The following is a 21,012-nucleotide window of genomic DNA, read 5'->3' as shown; positions in this document are numbered from 1 at the left end:
AGTCTGGTCTTAAATTCAAGACCAGCCTGAGCTCCATGAGTTTGAGGCCAGCCTTAGCTACACAGCAAGACCTATCTCAGAATACGTAAGTGCTGTCTCCGCCTTTCTGTCCCATGTGGCAAGCAGGCTTTGCACAAGCTCCTGCCTGCACACTGCTCTGCCTCACTGTGGAACCCAGAACCCATAGGAGACAACTGTCATTCTGAGTCTGGCCGCTTTTGTTTTCCGGGATGATCCCCAGTGTATCTGTCTTCCTGCAGAGGACAAAGCTTTTCTTATTTATGGCTTAAATGAAGCTCCATTGTACACCTTCAGAATGTGAATGCCCTGGTGTACAATGGAGCCTAAGTGACAGACATGCAACCCTGCAGCACCGTGTGGATGGGAGGTACAAGAGCTGGAAACTGAGGCCTGGGAATCAAACACGCTGTTACTCAGCGACAGAGTCCTAATTGTTGCATACTCAAAGACTTTCCTAAAGAGCATTCAGCACAGTGACACCAGGATATGTGAGCTGGGCAAGAGCAGAACTTCGAGCTGACATGAATGTGAGGATAACTAATCCATTACTAACATTCAAAAGGAAAGCAGGTGACAGATATGAGTATTTCTGCAAAGGAAACAGTGTGTGACAATATCTCACTATCAGAATTAATTAACTGCTGGCATGGCTATCTAATCCTTGTATATTTGGGGATTTTTTGGTTTGGCTTTTTGGTTTTGTTTTGGTGCTGGTGGTATACTTTAATCTCAGTATCCTGAAGGTACAGATTGGCAGCTCTCTGAGTTCAAGGCCAGCCTAGTCTATGTAGTGAGTTTTAGGATAGCTAGGGCTACATCCAGAGTCCAGAAAGTCTTTTCCCCCCAGTGATAACAGACCATTTGGGAGATAAAGGCTAAGAGATAAATACACCTCAATACTTTGTGTCCTTTTTCTGGTTCCTCCAAGTCATTATTTACATTTTTTTCCTCCAAAGATCTAATGTTTAAAGTATTAATTATGTATGAATGTGCATGTGTATAAATGGGTTTCTGCACTGGGGTGCAGTGCCCATGGGGGTCAGAAGAGGGCGTAGGATCCCCTGGACCTCTAGATGGTTGTGCGCGGCCTGATGTGGGTGATGGGAACAAAACTCGGATTCTCTAGAAGAGCAGCACATGCTCTTAACCACTAAGTCACCTCTCCAGCCCTAAAAAAATCTATTTAGGGCAGAATGAAGAATGTGGGCATGGTCACCTCATTCTTCCATTGTTCTTCATTACAACTGAATTCTTACACTGTCTGATACAAGCACGCCTTGCAGTTTCTAATCAAATATTTATTTTAATATTGATATGCTAAATTAGAAATAAATGAACTGTCCTTTGCAACATCTGTTTTTCCAAGGCACATTGGGGAAACTGTATCTGGTTTGCTTTATGTTCTGTAATTCTCAAGAGCCATGACTGAGGTCACGGTAAGACCTTTGCCTGAAGCTGACAGTACACACTGCCCAGATGCCCTCAGCACAGACTGGACTGTTAACACCAAATATGACCACTCCCTCTGCCCTGGCATCTCTGTGCAGAGGACTATCACACACTTTCACCGAGACACTCAGCCTGCTGAAAGCCTCCTCGTGGAGGGAAGAAGACTATCGTAGAGCAGATTAAAGTCCGAGAGCTAGAAGTCCTCAGAACCTCAGCTACCCTGATGAAGATACTGCACAGTCCGGAGCAGGAACAAAGTATATGACCAGACTGTGCTTCTCTAGCCTGCATTTGAGTCTTGGGCTGGCTTTGTCACCACCCCATTAGTCAGGCCTGGCATGGTGGAGGAAAGGATGATCAGGCATGTGCCAGCTTCCATCACCAGAGAGTACACCATACAAACCCAAATTTCCAATTCCTGAACTAACCAGCCCCCCGACGTGGGGCTGCTCAAGAATAAATAAGCTTTGTTTTAGAAAGCTGCGTGCTTTAGTTCAGGGCTGCACGGGGCACAGGTACGGACGGCACTCAGGTGCCAGGGAGAGCGTCACCCGCCCCAGTGTTTCCTGAGGTGTTCCTTCAGCTGAGGGATGGAAGGCAGCAGCTGCTGGCACTTGTGGCAGCGAAGAGGCAGCTTCAAGAGCTCAGAAGTCCCATCTTGAACAGTCACTCTGCCAACTTCTTGAACCATCTTGATCACAGCTACAAGCAAAAAATAAGGTTCAGATCCCAGCTACTCTGGACAGCCAGTAAGAAAAAACGCCAAAAACATATCAGTCAACAGATCTGCTATCCTAAAGCTCACACGCTTCAAGTTAGACTTCACACTGGGAAAATGCACTTGACCAGATTCTAGGTCTGAGCAACCTACCTTTGAGATGACACACTCCCTCAGGACACAGTCCACGCACCACCCATTACCACCATGGCTTTCTCCAGGTGGCTCTTTGCTAAATGGTAGTCGCCCCATTAACAATGCAGCAGTACTGGTTACACAGAAAATATTCTAGGAAATGCTTACATCTCAAATATACATAGTACCCATGAAACACTGCTAACAGGAGAGAGCCCCAACTCTTGCTCAACTCCTGACAGAAGAGAGAAGAGAAAGAGAGTTCTTGAACCAAGAACTCTGTGAGCATTTAGACATGAAGTACAAAGTGTCCCCCCACCAAAGCCTCATGCATTGTTAAGTGTGGACCCCAGCTGTTGATGCTATTTGGTGAGATGGTAGAAACTTTAGGAGGCAGGACCTAGCTGGAGAAAACAGGTCACTGGGGACACCCCTTGAGGCTGTGTTGTGTCCCAAGTCCCTTTCCTAAGCCCCTCTCTCCTCTTTCTCTCAGTCCCTGGCTACCAATAAGTGAGCAGTGTTGCTCATCATTGCCCTCCCTGCCAGTGTTCTGCCTCACCATAGCCCAGCAGCAGAGTCAGGCACGAGTCCTCTGAGACTACGACTCTAAACACAGCTCTAACTTCTTAGGTGTTGTCGGGTATGCTGTCCTGCGGCAAACAGCAAGGCCTGGCTGCACACAGCTTCCCAGCCAAGAGGCTAAGCCAGCTCACTAGCTCCAGATGCTGTCCTGCGGCAAACAGCAAGGCCTGGCTGCACACAGCTTCCCAGCCAAGAGGCTAAGCCAGCTCACTAGTTCCAGATGCTGTCACTGTGGCAAACAGCAAGGCCTGGCTGCACACAGCTTCCCAGCCAAGAGGCTAAGCCAGCTCACTAGCTCCAGATGCTGTCACTGTGGCAAACAGCAAGGCCAGGCTGGCACACATCTTCCCAGCCAAGAGGCTAGCCCAGCTCGCTAGCTCCGGACACCTGGCACACCAGGCAGCCATTAACCCCTCTACTGTCAAAAGGAAACACTTTGGACCCCAACACACAGCTAACTGCATCCCTCCAGGATGCTCACAGCCAAGCAGCAATTCTGTTACAATGAAGCATCCGTGTTCATTTTAGGAGTGCCTATTTTATAGAGATCACTAAATGTATGTGGGTCACCTGAGGTCAGGTTGTGACTTAGAGAAACACTGAGTCAGGTAGTAAAACATCTAAGAAAATGAAATGAATTTTTTTTTTTTAAAAAAAAAAAGAATACTATTTACCTTGTGATTCCAGAAAATATTCTGTATTGAAGGAATTCCAATGTTTTTTGTTTTTAAGGCAAGGAGAATCGAAATCCTGGCTGATCACATGAAGGTGTACATGGCTAGTTAGAAGTTGAAAAACAAAAGAACTGGGTATTAAAAACTGCGGTTTAATCAAAATGACACCACAGTAAGTGCAGGTACATAAAGTTCTGATGCTGTGTCATTACATGCGACACAGCCTTTCATTTACTTGGGAACAGTTAATGTGCTTGGGAGATAACACACGGCCCAAAGTGCTTGTCTGTCTGCTGACGTACTCTTTTCCTGCTTCAGGGTCATGGAACACTCCTTGTCTGTCTTAGCTCCAGTCTGAGCTTGGTCTCGATACCTTTGATGGGTTCTGGCTGTTTGTAGGCCATGTGTCTTTCCTTTTTGTCTTTTTGAGGCTGGGTTTCTCGGAGGTTTGGGCTGGCCCTGAACTCACCACATGGCCAGGCTAGTCTTCAATTCCTGACCCTTTTGCTTCTGCCTCCTGGGTGCTGGCCCATGCCTGGCAAGGAGCTCTCTTTCAGTTTGGCTGTGTCGTGATTCCTGTGGCGTCCTCGTCATGTCAGAGGTGCATGGTGTTGAGGAGACCTGTGACGTGTGGCGTTAATCTTGGTCATTTTGTTGAGGTGTTGCCTGCCAAGTTTCTTCACTCAGACTTAGTTTTTCCTTTTTAACTGATGACTATCTTGGGGGTAATATTTTTAAGAGTATTACTATCCTGCTGCTCAAATTTAGACTCACCATTTTATTATGTATTGGTAGATTTTATTTTTATTTTTCATTGATTTGTTTGAGACAGGCCTCACTGTGTATCCAGGTCGACCTGGAACTTGCTATTTTGCTCAGGCTGACCCTGAACTCAGAGTTGTCATCCTGCCTCAGTTTCCCTAGTGCTGGGATCACTAATTTGATGAACCGCACTGAGCTCTATTGGGGGCACTTGCCTGCAATGCGATTACTCAGCTCCTTTCCCAGGGCTGGTTTGATGCTCCTCCCACCTACTGTATGAAGTGGACTGCTCTGTGTGGGAACTGTGTCTTCTTCCCCCTTGTTTCAGGTGTAGGCTCATAGATATCTGTAAATTCTAATCCACTGCTTCAGTTTTTTTTGTTTTGTTTTTGTTTTTTGAGACAGAGTTTCTCTGTAGCTTTGGTTACTGTCCTGGAACTAGCTCTTGTAGACCAGGCTGGCCTCAAACTCCCAGAGATCCGCCTGCCTCTGCCTCCCGAGTACTGGGATTAAAGGCGTGTGCCACCACCGCCTGGCTCCACTGCTTCAGTTTTTAAACCTATGTTTATTTACTTGTTTTTTTTAAATATTTTTTATGGTTTTATTAACTTTATTTTATGTGCATTGGTGTGAAGGTGTCAGATCCCCTGCAACTGGATCTTCAGACAGTTGTGAGCTGCCATGTGGGTGCTGGGAATTGAACCTGGATCCTCTGGAAGAGCAGTCAGTACTCTCAACCACAGAGCCATCTTTCCAGCCCTACTTATTTTTTTTTTTTTTTGAGGCATAAATTATTCCATCTTGGGTCATTGAAAGCTCCTTTAGGTTGGCTTCTTTGTCATTCCATACCCCTCACAGTTTTTAAGGTTGACTTTGCTTTCTGTTCCTGCAAGGCACCATAGGCTCATCATCTCCAGAGAGGTCTAGATGCCAGGTGTGTTTTGTTTTGTTTTGTTTTGTTTTCCCCGAGACAGATTTCTCTGTGTAACAGTCCTGTCCTGAAACTCACTCTCTAGACCAGGCTGGCCTCAAACTCACAGAGATCCTCCTGCCTCTGCCTTCCCAGTTTATTTTAGTGTAGTTTTTTAAAAGCTGGGACTGAAGGTATACCCCAGAGGTGCAGCCCATGCATTATCTTGTTGCTTGAACCAAATAAGCTAACGGAATAGTCCTACATGCACTCTGTGTGGAAAAACAATAATTCTACCCCATATCCTTCTGCAACAAAGAGCAGACTCCACTTTCCCTCACTTTATTTGAAACTGTGCACACCCTAAGCTTGTATTTACAGATGTCTGTGATGTTCTGTTTCCTTTAGAGCCATGGTCCTTAGTCATTTAGGAGTTAGAGATAACTCCAAGAATTCTAGCAAGCCACTGACAATAAGTGCCCATCTACAAGTAGTGAAGCTACTTCATCCAGTCTGCATGTTAAGAGGCTTACATTTTGAGAGAAATAAAAACTTCAAAGGACTAAATTACAAGCAGAAGCAGGAACTTGGGCTGCTCACAGGCAAGTCAGGCAGGTGCAAGATTCGCCCATCTACTTGAAAACATTCCAATTTGGGTCTTGAAATTACCGGACTCTCAAGTCCATACTAATCACCAGAACCAAACCAGAGAGCACCACATCACCCAAGGCTTACCTCATGCTGGGAATGGCGTGGTAACCCAATCGGAAGCTCAGTTTGCTGGATCCAGCAAAATCTGCAATCACCTTTTCCCCCACGGTGTGCATGTGTTTGAGAAGTTCAAGGTGTTCACTGGTCACAGCCTTCAGACTGGAAATGGAGGCCCACGGTAAGACCAGCCAATGGTGACGGGCCTTGGGATATTTGTCCTTAATCACCACCACCAGATCATCTTTGTAGACCTAGCAGAAGGCACACAGGAAGGGAAGAGATGTCAGCTGAGGACCTCTGTGCATGCACAGTCCACCTACTGACAAAACCTTGTGTAAAGAGTTTTAGGAAGCGAGAGCAGACACTGATAGCGTCACATAACTACACTGTGCAGAATCTAGGGTTCCAACCCAAATCACACAGACTCCAGAGCCTGTTTTCAAACACCACACTAGGTAGGATACAGAGAAGATACACAGTACAATAGAGTTCTCAAGGCCTCCATGTTAAATCACAAGGAGAGTTCAACCGCAGCCTCTCTAACACAGACCTGAATACATGTGTATAGATTTCAAGGAGCCTTAACAGAAGCGAGCCTCGAAGGCTCCTCCAAGGATGACAGCTGGCTTCTGACACGAAGACGGCTGTTACTACAGTCACCACACCTTATCTGATGGTCCCTTAAAAGGGACCATGCTTGGGTCAGTACCATTTTTTTGAACATTTATTACTTAGTTGGAAAAATCATAGAGGACAATTTAAGGAATTGGTTCTCTCCTTCTACCATGTCAGTTCCAAGAACAGAACTCACTTTAGGAATCCGCCTTGGCAGCAAGCGCCCTCCCCAACTAAGCCAGGCTGCTGAATAGCAGACATATCTGAAGAAGTGAGCTTCTCTCCAAGGACCTCCAGGTACCACTTTTAAAACTTTTATAAAACCACTTTATTTTTACAAACTCACATAAAAACCATCTCGCAGCTAGATTAAGACAGCCACTCAAACACTTGCCTATCACCAAATACATCTTGGTGAGCTTTTCTACAGTTAGAACGGCCACTCTAAAGCTGCGGAGCTTCACTTAGGGCTTAACAACTTCATTATCACTTACAATTTTATGCACTCATCTACCACAAAAAAAGGGGGGGGGGAGAAAAAACTATGGCAGAGTTCAAACTAGAAAAACAGTTCATGTGCTCTTTCATGGTTCCTATGTCCATCAAGAGATGAGTGGATAATGAGCATATGCTATATATACAGAATGGAGACTTATTAGGAAATCAGAGGCTGGGTATGGAGGCATACCAGCACTCAAGAGGCAGAGGCAGACAAGTCTCTGAGTTTCAGGACACCCAGGGCTATATAAGAGACCCTATGTCAATAAAAGGAGGGAGAAGGAAGGAGGGAGGGGAGGGGAGGGAGGGGAGGGGGAGGGAGGGAGGAAGGAAGGGAGGGAGAAAGGGAGGAAGGAAGGAAGGAAGGAAGGAAGAAAGGAATGCAGGCAGGCAGGCGGGCAGGCTAGAGAGATGACTCAGTGGTTAAGAGCACTGGCGGCTTTGTTTTTCATAGCCAGAACCTGGAAACAACCTAAATGCCCCTAGACCAAAGAATAGATAAGGAAAATGTGGTACATTTATACAATGGAGTACTACACAGCAGAAAAAAATAATAACAGCTTGAATTTTGCAAATGGATGGAGCTAGAAAACATTATTTTGAGTGAGTTAATCCAGACCCAGAAAGACAATTATCACATGTACTCACTCATAGGTGGTTTTTAAACATAAAGCAAAGAAAGCCAGCCCACAAACCACAATCCCAGAGAACTTAGACAACAATGTGGACACTAAGAGAGACTTACATAGATCTAATCTACATGGGAAGTAGAAAGTAGAAAAAGGCAAGATCTCCTGAGTAAATTGGGAGCATGGGGACCTTGGGAGAGGATTGAAGGGGGAGGGGATAGGCAGGAAGGGGAGCAGAGAAAAACGTAGAGCTCAATAAATATCAATAAAAAAAATTTAAAATAAAAAAAGAGCACTGGCTGCTCTTCCAGAGGATTCAGGTTTGATTCCCAGCATCTATATGATGGTTCACAATCATCTGTAACTCCAATACCAGGGGATCCACCTTCTTCTGGCCTCCTCATGCACCAGGCACATACAAGGTACATAGATATACATGCAGGCAAAACGCCCTACATATTAAAACAATAAAATTTTTTCAAAAAGAAAACGAAAAATGAAATCACAAAATATACAGGAAAATGGATGGACTTAGAAAGTATATTAAGCAAGGTAACCCAAAATCAGGAAGAAAAAAACCCACGTTCTCGTGTGTGGCTCCTAGCCTATAGTGTATGCATGAGTATGCAGAAACAGCTGTAAGTGTGAGTATGGAGAGGAGCTCAAGAAAGGGTAGTATGAAGTTATATGAAGGACATACTGCAAACAAAAGGACACGGGTCTAGTGACTACTCTAGGACCGATGTGGAAGCCTTGTTCTCATAGAAAAGTTCAGTGATCAGAATCCAGAATCCTTTGGCTTCATTTATTTACAAAAAATTCTGTAGAATGGTCATGTACAACATCCACAGACACTTAAATTATACAATTTTATTCTGACCTGCATTTTAGGATCCTTCATAGAAATCTTCAAGCCTTGACTCCAGTGGCCCACTGATTCCTAAATAAGACAGACAATGCAAATATAAATGCCAGTGATTAAATGTAGATACTGCTGCATGAGAGCAGAGTGAGTCCAAAGAAAACACAGAAGGAATGTTAGTTTTTGAGAATTAAACTTCCTTTACCTCAGTCTATTGCCCTTTAGGACCACAAGCCTCCCTGTTGTCTTCCTATTTTAAGAACGGGAAGTAGACGGAGGCCTATGAGGAACTCTGTCCTCTGTGCAAAGATTGCTGTCCTGAATAAGAGCAGCTGCGATTACCTAAACAAGACTTTCACAAGACTGGGCCAAATAACATTCCCTTGTTGGGGGGTAGGGAGGACTCCTGAGAGGGCTCCTAAGGCTCCTCCCCTCCCAGAGGATACACAGGCAGCTCACACTGCTGGAGAGAGAGACTGCTCCTTGATGGGGTGGCCACCATAAGCTGCCCATGCTCTTATAAGTACCACAATTAAAACTCACTAGTTCAGCAAGTTAGACGTGCGTGGTCTGTCATTAGTGCCCTATCGGGGTGAACAGGCGTTTGTTCACACCTCCCCAGGAAAAGCTCCACACAGCCAAAACTGCCCTCACACACTGCAGCTGCAGCCCAGCCAAGCTTCCGTTCTGACATCAACACGCGAACTGCCTGTCTATGAAGTGCTGCAGTGTTAGCCAACAGGTCCACAAGCAAATGACCCATTTTAGTGTTCAGCATTAACCACACTATTATGGGAAGTGAAGGAAACCCTGAATGAATGTGTAACAAGTGCACCAAGTCCTGATGAATGTGTGTTGTTGACATGACCAGCGATGACAAGGACCTCAGCGCCTAGACCCAAGGAAATGGCAAAGCCTTCCCAAGGTGTAAGCACCAGTGTTCACGAACGGCTGACAGGGCATGCAGACACTATCAAGCACAGCTTCCTCCTCCCAGATGGTTACAGCTCGAGACTACGCCCTTCTGAGGCCTCCTAACCCTGCCTCCTTGTTCAGCTATGTACGATAACCCCAGCTCCTCAATGCAGATGTACAGAGTAATCACGCTGAGTTTCTGGGCTGCTGCTGATGGTATGTCTCCACTAGAAAGAACAGCCCACCCAATCCCAGCTTTTCTGTACGTGTGTCTGTCCTTTCTTCATTCTTGTTGCACCAAGTTAGGTCAATCCCAAGGCCACGCAGAATGCGACACAATGCCATTGCTGACTGCACCGTCTTCCTTCAAGTGGTTTGCCCCAGGAATTTAATAGGAAAGCATATAAAGGGACATTCACCAAGTGATTTTCAGGCCACAAACAAGTGACTCTTTCATCACGGTTAACAACCCTCATTATGACTAATACCACCTCACCCGTGTCCGAGCTTTATAGTGTACAAAACAATTAAGCAGTCATTATATTCATTCATCTCCACATCACCTATCAATCACACCATTCTCACCTCTCTGGTGGCTCCATCCTTGCTCTTCTTAGAAGGCACAGCGCACTGGCTGGGGCTGCTCTCGGGTGCTTGCCCTGTCCAGGACTCACTTTCCTGAGCAGCATCCATCTCTTCACCATCACAGTCTGACCTTTTTCTCTTCTTTTGTGTTTCTAGGTCAGGACTCTTTGCTACTTCCTCAAACTCTACAATATATGGATAAAGCTCATTCACCATGTGGAGAACCTGGCCAGGCTGCAGCTTCATCTCTTGGTCCTTCCCAATGATGACGGAGTCAATGCTGCTGGGATTGACCCCCACCTGTGGACACAACCATCATGTAAGAATAAGAGCGACAATGCCATCCGTGCTAAAGAGGCTGCTGGATTAACACTTCCTGTCCTGTCAGCTGCCTGCAGTTCCCTCCATCACTAGCTGACACAGTCTAAAGCAACAGCATAAGAAGACCATCAAGTAATAAATGGGCATCCAAGCCACAGACACACATACCTGCTTTACTCTGACATATCCCTTGTTACATTCTGCTTTCAACTGGACTGAAAGACATAAGAAAACATTAAGCACAGATGCAACCAAAACCAGGTACTCTGTTTTCCCTGAAAGAACTAAAAGCCCAAAGATGCAGGCAGTCCAAAGATGAGCCTGATCTGCATGTGCCTGGGCCTACAATTTCTAACAGCTTCAAACGCTTCCATAAAATGTCCTTCAGTGAGCTGGGCATGGTGGCACATGCCTGTAACCCCAGACTTGAGAAGTAGAGTCAAGATCAGGAGTTCAAGACCAGCCTTGGCTGCATAGCCAGTGTGTGTGGTTAGTCTGGAATATGTAAAAAATATCTTAAACCCCACTTCTCACCCACAAAAATAATTTCTATCAGTGCATGTACTCCCTTAGCTACTGCTAAAAACCTTGGGGGGGGGGGGTGGAGAAATGGCTCACTGGCTAAGAGTATTTTTGCTGTTGTATTTCCAGAGACCTGAGTTTGGTTCCCACCACCCACACTAGACACTTCATTACTACCTTTGACCCCAGTTCTAGGGGAATCTGATGCCTCTGGCCTCCACAAGGAACTGTACTTAAAAACACCCACACAGCGACACACATATAATTTTAAAAAATAATAATAATAAATCTTAAAAGCAAACAAATGCTTAATATCTTTCCCTTTTTAGGTTGGTTGGGGTGGGACACACCTTTAAATCCCAGCACTTATGGATCTCTGAGTTCAAGGCCAATCTGGTCCACACAGTGAGTTCCAGGACAACCAGGACTACATAGTGAGACCCTGTCTCACAAAAATATAAAAAACTTGGAATCAGCTTTCATGAATCCCTGCAGCTCTGACAGAACCCTATGCAGCTCAGGACCACAGACTCTGCCAACAGAGGAAAACTCCTAGTTCATGGTTAGGTGAGACTTCTACTGCTAGGAGGAAAAATCTATCAAGAGTCGGGGCGGGCCTCAGGGGTAGGGAACATTACTGCCAAGTGACTTCAACAGAGAAAGAGGTAAAAGATATGTCTGTTCTTGGAAAACAGAAGCTCAAGCTGGCCTGAAGGAATGGAAAGAATGTTCTAGAAAGAGCACTGCAGGGCTGGACAGTATGTGAGAGAAGAGAACTTCAAGCACTCATGTTCAGATAAGTCGAAAGAGCATGTGGGGTGGAGACAGGGAACAGAAGAGGCCCCACAGCTGCTCAGTAGTGGGGACGGGCAGAGAGCTGGTGAGCCCCACCCCCCTACACTTGCTGCTGGGAGGGGGAACAGACAGAAGTAGCAGCAGTTGGTATCCTGGACCTACTCAGCTCCACACTCCAGCACACTTGGACGAACTCATACAGCAAAGTCCACTCACTGCTGCAGACTCCAAGTCCAGAACCTTAGGGTTATGGGGACACACTTCAGGCAAGGGTGAGCATGCCCACGGTTTGCAGGCAAGTGTGTGCGTGCGTGCGTGCGTGCGTGCGTGCGTACACAGCTTTCCCCTTAAAACATATGACAGACAAGCTGTATGGCACAGTTATACAGATCCAGCCCCTGGGGAAGGGACTATGTAAAGGCTGGCACCAGCCCCATCCAGCTTGGAGAGCCCAGAATCTGTCTTGCTGCTCAATGCATAACCCCTGGGCAAAGCAGCGTCCAAGACTCAACCTGCCACTTCAAGGTAGAGGGATGGCAGCCACCTGTTCCCATCCCTTACCTGAACCTGCCTTAAGTGTTACTGCATCGTGAAGGCAAAATCCGGGTTGAACCAGCCCTAGTGTTAGCTAAAAGAACACAATTTATGAGCCTTGTGTTGGGAATATAATAGGTTTTCCAGCAAGGGCCAGGCGGTGGTAGTACCCGCCTTTAATCCTAGCACTTGGGAGGCAGAGGCAAGCAGATCTCTGTGAGTTCAAGACCAGCCTGGTCTACACAGCAAATTCCAGGACAAGCTCCAAAGCTACAGAGAAACCCTGTCTCAAAAAAAAAAAAAAAAGGAAAAAAGAAATAGGTTTTCCAGCAAGAACAGCAGGAAATGTGTATCGCTGGTTATCATTATCCCCCATAACTAAACAGTCATCTCCACATTCCAAGACCAGTTAGTTACCTTGCTGTCGGGAACATTTCTTATCTGTGATCTTGGTCTCTGGGCTTCGACCAATCACAACTGCTTCCAAATGGGGAAGTCTGATTCGCTGATGCCGGCTGTCCTGTCTCACCAACCAGCACACCCGCATCATGGCTCTGAAAACAAAAGAGGATCATGGGAGAACAAGTCACCCAGGCCATGCCCTCCTCACCACATACATGACTGTGAGGATGCTCCCAGAAGCAGGTGACTTCCCCTTCCTGGTCCCCACTTCCTCACCTATAAAGCTATGATAATGACAGGACTCGGAGGCTGCTGAACATTAATGAGATAATACAGGTAAATATTTACCTGTACTAATCACGCTACGCATTCAAATGTGTGCTACACATTTGTTGATGCCCTGTGCTAGGCATTAGGTTACATGCAGAGGGTCCCTGAGAACTGAGTAACCCGCGGAGCTTTGAGCAGGGCTTATAAGCAGACAATTCATACGCTGGTTACTGTGAAACAATACAAGCACTGTGAGAATGGAACCAAACATGACATAGCCTGGTGACAGGACTGACCCATGAGAGCACTAAGAAGAAGGGGTGTGTATGCAGGGTGTGGGGTTGGGGAGGAGTATGCCTATTAGAGAACCAACTAAACATGGAAGATGTGGACCAGGAGGGATGGCTGAGCAGTAAGAGCACTTGCAGCTCTTCCAGGGGACTCATGTCTGGTCTGATTCCCAGCACCCACATTGTGGTCATGACCATCTATAACTCCAAATCTAGGGAATCTAATGCCCTCTTCCGACCTCCATGGGAACTACACATATGGCTCACTTAGAGTTATACAAGTAAAACACTCACACACATAAATCTTAAAGAAAAGTTCTTCAGATCTCTGGTGTCTTTATATGGTGTCTTATATATTAAGTTTCTCTCTCTCTCTCTCTCTCTCTCTCTCTCTCTCGTTTGGAGGGGAGGGATGCTGAAGCCAGGGTTTTGCACATGTAGGAAGTATTGTCCCACTGAACTACATTCCTAGCCCTCACTAGAGAGAATGTGGTCATGTATGTGTGTGCCTGTCAGTATGTGAACCACATGTATGCAATGCCTGCAGAAGCCAGACACGACATGGAAAAGCCCTGGAACTAGAGCTACAAGCCACTGCGAGCCACTATACAGGAGCAAATGCACTAACTGCTAAGCCATCTCCCTAGTGCCGCTCCTTTTCTTTCTTCTTTTTCTTTCTCCTTCAGCACTGGCTAGCAAGGAACTCAGTGCAGATAGTGCTGGCCTCTGTCCCCCCTATACCACATCTCAAGCCAGCCAAAACTGTATAGTGAGATAGAAGACAAATCCAGGAGATGCACTTATCTTCGGGTGCCATTTGGACACTGGCAAAGGAGTGAGGAGACATATCAAACCAAAGCCTTCTGAACCAGCCAGACATGTCACATGACTTCAGCCCAGCACTAAGGAGGCAAAGGCAGGCAGACCTCCATGAGGTCTAGGGCAACCTTGTGTACTTAACAAGGTCCAGAATACCTAAGGCTACATGAGACTATTTCAAATAAAAGGGGGGGGGGGGGGGTGTCCTAATTTGGAAGACGCATTAGACAAACAAAGAATTTAGAAGAAGATACTATTTAGAAATGGAGGTGATGAAACCTGAGAGATGGTTCAAAAGTCTACAGCACAGACTGCCCTTGGACAGTCACCAATCTGTTTCTTGGTGCCTAAATTGAGCAGCTTCAACTGCCTGTAATCCCAGCTCCAGGGGATCTGACCCCTGCGGCCTCTGTGGGCACCTGGGTCACATGTACCACCCCCCAGCCCCACAAATACTCACATAATTAAAAACAATAAATCTTGTTTCTCTTGAAAAAGAGATAGAGAAGGAGCAACTTCATATTGGTTCCCTTGGCTATTGTTTGGTTGGGGGGTAGTGAGTTTTGGGTTTTGGTTTTTGTTTGTTTGTTTGTTTGTTTGTTTCGGATTTTTTTTGTATGTTTGCTTGTTTGGAGTGGGGCTGTCTTTTGTGAGAGGTGAAGGGTATGTATTGGAGACCAAACCCAGGACCCTGCCCTTGCTAAACAGGCAGTCTACCACTCAGCTAAGTCCCCAGTCCTGAATTTTACATTGGAAGGCAATCTCTGAGACAGCTTGTGGAAGATCCAAGAGTTAAGCTGAGATACACAAGTAGGAAGCTCAGGAGAATGGACGAACCAAATGGATTTGACAGGCATCAGCATGTCACAGAAGTCAAAGCAAAAAAAAAAAAAAAAAAAAAAAAAAAAAAAGGATGAGGTGACCCAGGAAGGCAGAAGAGAGAATCAGGGCAAAGCTAGGAGTGGGTTTCAAGATGTCTCCCCAGCCTGAAGAGCAGTGGTTCCCAACCTGATGCTGTGACCCTTTAATATAGTTCCTCATGCTATGGTGACCCCAACCATACAATTATTTTTGCTGCTACTTCATAACTATAACTTTGCTACTGTTTTGAATTGTAATGTAAATATCTGACATGTGACCCCTGTGGAAGGGCCCTTCGACCCCCAAAGGGTCATGACCCACAGGTTGAGAACCACTGCTCCAGGACCTTCTCAATGCTCAAGTTTCTAACACTTCAGGGAAATCTTGCCTCCTCCCCAAGCGGCTCACAGTCCTTTTACTCAAGTGCTGTATTCAGAAACAACAAATAAATCATATTCTCAAAAATAAGAATATTGTTACCATCTGCAAAGACAAGACAGTACAAGGCAGAATGAGCTAGAGGTACAAGCTCCCAGGAATTGATTAGGTGAGCATAGGCAGGCCAGGAGGCTTAAAGTCCTCTGTCAGTGAGGAACGGTTCTGAAACCACCCAGTCAGAGAAGGCCAGGAGCCAAGGGGACTGAGTCGTCAGGAAGAACCAGGAGAGGTGTCTCACGTTAAAGAGTACAAGTGACAGCACAGATTCCCACAAGGGGGGCCATTCTGGGCTGTACCAGAGATGCCGCCTCAACAGTGGGCAAAATTAATGCAAGAACAGCAGGATGAGAATCTGAGCTCCAACAGACTCAGCTGGAGACAACTGCCAATGTTCACACTCCAGAGGCAGAGGAAACAGCAGAAGTCCAAGAACACCTGGCAGCAGCTATGTGTAGGCAGGAGGGTACAGAAAGCTAGGCTAAGAGACTGGTCCAGAAACCACTATTACAACAGAGGCCAGAAAGTCCAAAAGACAGTTCAACAGGTCTCTGAGAGGAGTCAATATGCATATAAAGGGGGGCTGGAGAGATGGCTCAGAGGTTAAGAGCACTGACTGCTCTTCCAGAGGTCCTGAGTTCAATTCCCAGCAACCACATGGTGGCTTACAGCCATCTATAATGAGACCTGGCACCCCCTTCTGGCTTGCAGGCACACGTGGAAGGAATGCTATACACATAATATAATAAATAAATAAATATTTAAAAAAATAAAAAAAAATATGTATATAAAGTCAGCTGTTCATCTAAGATCCTAAACCTGGGCCGAGCTCTGACGGTACTACAGGCAGGTCCCGTTTACAATGCTATGTTCCATGGGGCATCTGTTTGTACCTGCTACGAACTGATAGGTGGACAGGTAATGGACATAGAAGTGAAGCATGTCCTCACTAGGCATTGAGAAACAGGTCACGTGATTGGCTACTCCCTCTGCCAAAGAAGCCAACAGACAGCACAGCTTCTGAGAGGCTCCAACAGACAGCTAGGAACATGACGAGACAATGGAAACAGCCCTCCTTTCCGCCACAAATATGTACACATTTTATCCCTGAAGTTCTTACATGGTCATGTCCCGACACACTACGTCTTGGGGAGCTGAGGCAGTGACTGCTGGATGCAGCACAGCAAACCTTAAACAGCAGGCTGGCCCAGCTTACAGGAGTGAATGACTTTAGAATACAGGGAACATGGCCAGGTGGTGAGGGCACACACCTTTAATTCCAGCATTCAGGGAGGCAGAGGCAGGTGGATCTCTGTGAGTTTGAGGCCAGTCTAATCTACAGAGAAAATTCCAGGACAGCCAGAGAAACACAAAGAAACACTGTGTCAAAAAAAAAAAAAAAACCCACAATAATGACAACAAAAAAAAGGCCTTCAGAAATAACCTACTGCAGCACAGCTTCTGAGTAAGTTATTCTAAAACAGGTTTTCTGGGGTTGACTTCTCCTCTCCTTCCTAAAATCCCCAATATTTGTCAGATGTCAGGTCCCATCTCCTCCCTGAGGCCGATGGAGCCATCGTCCTTCTTGTACATCTTACTCCACACAGTACAACTACTGTCACAGTTCTGATAGCCTTGGGGACAGACTCCCCACTGCCTCCCCTTTAAGAAACATGGAAGAAAGGTCGCTGGAGACCACTACTGGGAGCGGCTGGTCTTATGTCCTAGGATCCCAGGTGCTCAGCATAACTTAGGAGCTACGATGTGGCAGGCCCTGTGCTAACTGTCCCATCTACACTGTCTCGCTTTCACTCTACGGAAGATGAAGGTTTAGACAAACAAGTGCCATGTCCAGTAACAAAGACACTGTGTGCCAGAGATAGAATTTGAACTCCTTCCAAAGAATAGCTTCTTAACCACCAATGATATTGTTTGGGGCTCACTCAATCAATCAAGATTATTTTATGCCAGCCAGGAGGTGGTGGCCTATGCTTTTAATCCCAGCACTCGGGAGGCAGAGGCAGGCAGATCTCTGTGAGTTCGAGGCCAGTCTCGGCTACAAGAGCTAGTTCTAGGACAAGCTCCAAAGCTACAGAGAAACCCTGTCTCGAAAAACCAAAAAAAAAAAAAAAGATTATTTGATGCCTATGTGTTTCATGATATTCTAGCAGGGGCAATCAAAAGCTAATACATATGCCCTTCCTTCAAAAGCCTCCGAGCTCAGAGAAGACCCAGAAATAATTATAACCCGGGTGGTATGATCTGTTTGTAGAAAAGTATTATGAAAACACAAACCTTTAGAGTACCATGTGAAGTGCGGTTTCCTGGAGATGGAAGCAGTCTTGTGCACTTGGTTAATTTGGTAGAAGCAGGCAGCTTAATTGAGCAATAAGAAGAAGAAAATGGAATTAGGAAGACATTTATAGGCAAAGGAAACAGCAAGGGCAAACCCACAAAGGCAAAGCACCCTGTGCATGGAGAAGCTCAAACTGAAGGCAGAGAAGGGACTGGGGACCCCAACAAGATCCAGATAATGCAAAGCCACGGGTGACTGGCTGACAAGCTGAAAATCTGCAAGTTTCAATAGATCTTTTTAATTCAGTAGACAATGAATGTTGGTTCAAAGAGTGGGGGAAAGAACAAATATATGAGCAGACAAATCAATAATGACCAAGGAGGAACTGAACAAAATTTCCTTACAAAGATCATTGTAAAGATTTCTATGATGGAGCTGGAGAGATGGCTCAGCAGTTAAGAGCACTGACTGCTTTTCCAGAGGTCCCTGAGTTCAATTCCCAGCAACCACGGGACAGCTCACAACCATCTGTATGGGGTCTCTGGACCTCTTCTGGCATACAAACATGCATGCTGACAGAACACTCATGCATAAAATATACACACACAAAAAGATTTCTGTGACAAAGGGCTGTAATCTCAGTACTCAGGAGGCCCAAGCAGGATAGACGAAGTTTGAGGCCAGACTAATCTACATACTGTGGCCCATTTTGAAAAAGAAAATTTGCCCAGACTCAGTGGCAAATACCTGTATCCCATCACTAGGAAGAGGAGACACGAGGACTACATGATACCTGGTCTCAAATTAAGAGGGGGTTGAGAGAGGGGCTCTAAGAGGTCCCCAATATATGTCAAATTCTCCAGAGCAATTCCCCATCAATTCCAAACGAATGGAATTTGAAATACCCCTGCTTTGTTGACCCACAGACTCCTCACTGTTTGAAAGGCCTCGCTGCTTCCGGCATTCCTAAGGCCTGCTGAGGACACGGCTAGAGCAAACACCTCAAGTTACTCTAAGAGGGCGTTTTTGGCAAAAAAAAAAAAAAACACTTTCCCGACAAGCTCAACGGCCCCGTTGGCATGACAGCGTCCGCTGTTATCTATAAATCTTTTCACGCTGATTTTGCAGCCAACTAGGTTCAGGAGTCAGGCAGGGAGGGGGGAAGGGCCAGTGGACCAATGGGGCGGAGACTAACACGCTTTCTCCTGAAACACGCCCACCGGACCGGGACGAAAGGGAGGAGCCCGGTCTGCCCAGAAGGACGCCTCCACCTCGATGCTCGAGGTCACCGCTCCGGGTTAGCAGCTCAAGCCGAACGCCCGCAGCCACTTCTAACCCAACCAGCAGGGGAGGCAGGCCGACCACCAGCTTACCTCGACTGCAGACACCCACAAACCCGCTCCCGACTCCTCTGCGCCTCGCCTCTTCCGGTGCTGAAAGATGACGTCATAAAAGGCTGCCTAGCAACCGCTGATGGTCCATTATCTCTTCAAGAACTGGATGAAACGACCACTCCTAGTGGTTCCTACCAACTAGTTGTCCCCCGGAAGGACATCTGACTGTCTCTCTCTGAGGCATCCGACTGTCACTGCCTTCTGGAGAGATTTCGGGCAGCAATCTTCTGTGGCTTATGTACGCAGCCATGTCGTCTCTTGGCACTTCCTCCTCAGGAAGCTTGCTGCATTTTAAGGCCATCTTTGAAAGGGAAGGGAAAAAAAGAGGTTGGAGGTAGTGAGGCAAAACTCATTTGGTGGCCCAGATTGGCCTTGAACTCGCGAAAATCCTCATGCCTTGGCCTCCACAGTGCTGGGATTGCAGGTGTGAGCACCAAACCCGGTTTTGAGGCATCTTTTAAGCTGCAGGCTGGACTACCTTACCCACATTCAAATTACACTTTTCTTTCTCCCTTTAAGGAAAAAACTGAAGACAGAGACACAGAGGGAACCCTGCTAAGATTTTTTTTTTTAATGATGTCTTCGTAAATGAACTGAGGGCAATCAGAAAAGCAGGAGGTTGGGATGACATATTTGTACAGATTTTTTTATAGTAATTCCAGGACGTTCCCTGAAAGTCTTGTATTGTAAATCACCAAAGACTTCTTGGCAAATGAAAAAATTCCTATCTCGTGAGAAAAGCCAAAGTGTAGACTCTTAAACGCAATAGAAACTGAACCTTAAGGAGTTTCTCTCTCTCTCTCTCTCTCTCTCTCTCTCTCTCTCTCTTCCCCCCCCCCCCCTCGGTTGTTTAAACAGTGTCTCACTGTACCCTAGGCTGGCCTCAAACTCAAGATCCTTTTGCCTCTGCCTCTGAAATGCTGGGGCCATGGGCCTTCACCATCACGCTCAGCTCAGAGCGCTCTTGTTTCTTCATCAAAATGGGTTACTATTGTTTTCTTCTGTGGAAAGTCAGACTCCACTATCTGATGGAGCTGACAAGACAGGATGGGAGGATGTTCCAGGGAACAAGAGAGAGATGCTTTTGTCAGTGGAGAAGATACAGGTGTGTATTAGGGTCAGAGCAGGAAGGAAGGAAGCACCTAAAGCTGTACATGTCTCAAGGCTCAGAATGTGGCCCCCAACTGCTTAAGATACCGAGGCACCTCTGGTGGCCTGACAGTTTCCCTCAGGATTAAGCTTCTTAGCCAAAGCTGCTACCCACCCTGTCTTTGTGCCTCTTACAGCTAAAGGATGAACTGGGTCATTTGTACAAAACTGGGCAGGGTTTTCATAGCCAGCATATTAGATCTAAGCCATTGTCTACTGTGCACTGACCAGGAAAACAAGGTTGTTTGGAACAATACATGGTGAAGGGCACTGCAAGGACTTAAGACACTTGCTAGTTTCACATTGTTAGAGGACTGAGCACCATAAATTCAACCTCTCTATGAATCAAAAAGCAACTAGTTTTCGTCTCCCTGAAGCTCTTAGCTTCCATGGGTTTGACAGTTCTAGAAATACCATGCGACTGAAATCATATAGCGTTGTCTTTTGTAACTGACTTCATTTACCTTGGTGTCAAGTTTCACCTACAATGTGGCACATGTCAAAACTTTCTGTTTAAAACTAAAGTTTTTCTTTGAATATTTATTTATTTTGAGTATTTTATAATTTATTTTTATGTGTGCGGGCATTTTGCATGCATGTTTGTCTGTGTACCGTGTGTGCCTGGTGCCTGAGGATGCCAGCAGACGGCAGATCCCTGGCACTGGAGTTACAGGAGGTTGTGAGCTACCGTGTGATGTTGGGACTAGAACCAGGATCTCTGGAGGAATAACCAATGTTCCTAACTGCTGAGCCATCTCTCTAGTCCCATATATTCTTTCTTTTTTTTTTAAATATTTGTTGGTTTGTTTATTTATTTATTATGTATACAATATTCTGTCTGCATGTATGCCTACAGGC

The 21,012-nt window shown here is 46.0% G+C and overlaps 1 protein-coding gene across 4 annotated transcripts; it reads right to left on the bottom strand.

The window, feature by feature from the left end:
• Nucleotides 1-1,154: 1,154 nt before the first annotated feature.
• On the bottom strand, nucleotides 1,155-19,058 carry Aptx (aprataxin). 4 transcript variants are annotated; one of them, XM_041667541.1, is made up of 9 exons: nucleotides 18,985-19,058; nucleotides 17,611-17,691; nucleotides 12,656-12,792; nucleotides 10,556-10,602; nucleotides 10,067-10,366; nucleotides 8,585-8,644; nucleotides 5,987-6,213; nucleotides 3,580-3,683; nucleotides 1,155-2,172 (listed from the first exon to the last, which is right to left on the bottom strand). In XM_041667541.1, exons 3-9 carry the CDS (start codon nucleotides 12,786-12,788, stop codon nucleotides 2,018-2,020), a joined length of 1,026 nt encoding a protein of 341 aa, XP_041523475.1. In that variant the 5' UTR covers nucleotides 12,789-12,792; nucleotides 17,611-17,691; nucleotides 18,985-19,058; the 3' UTR covers nucleotides 1,155-2,017. The 4 variants fall into 4 exon arrangements, with proteins under 4 accessions (XP_041523475.1, XP_041523477.1, XP_041523476.1 ...); XM_041667543.1 differs by lacking the exon at nucleotides 18,985-19,058 and adding an exon at nucleotides 18,517-18,642; XM_041667542.1 differs by lacking the exon at nucleotides 18,985-19,058 and adding an exon at nucleotides 18,359-18,500.
• Nucleotides 19,059-21,012: the final 1,954 nt, after the last annotated feature.

This window comes from Microtus oregoni, unplaced genomic scaffold, assembly GCF_018167655.1.
Source record: "Microtus oregoni isolate MIOR12 unplaced genomic scaffold, Mior012 000017F_ref0000208, whole genome shotgun sequence".
Lineage (NCBI taxonomy): Eukaryota > Metazoa > Chordata > Mammalia > Rodentia > Cricetidae > Microtus > Microtus oregoni.
The sequence above is the reverse complement of the archived record's forward strand: the minus strand, read 5'-3'. Positions and strand labels throughout refer to the sequence as shown.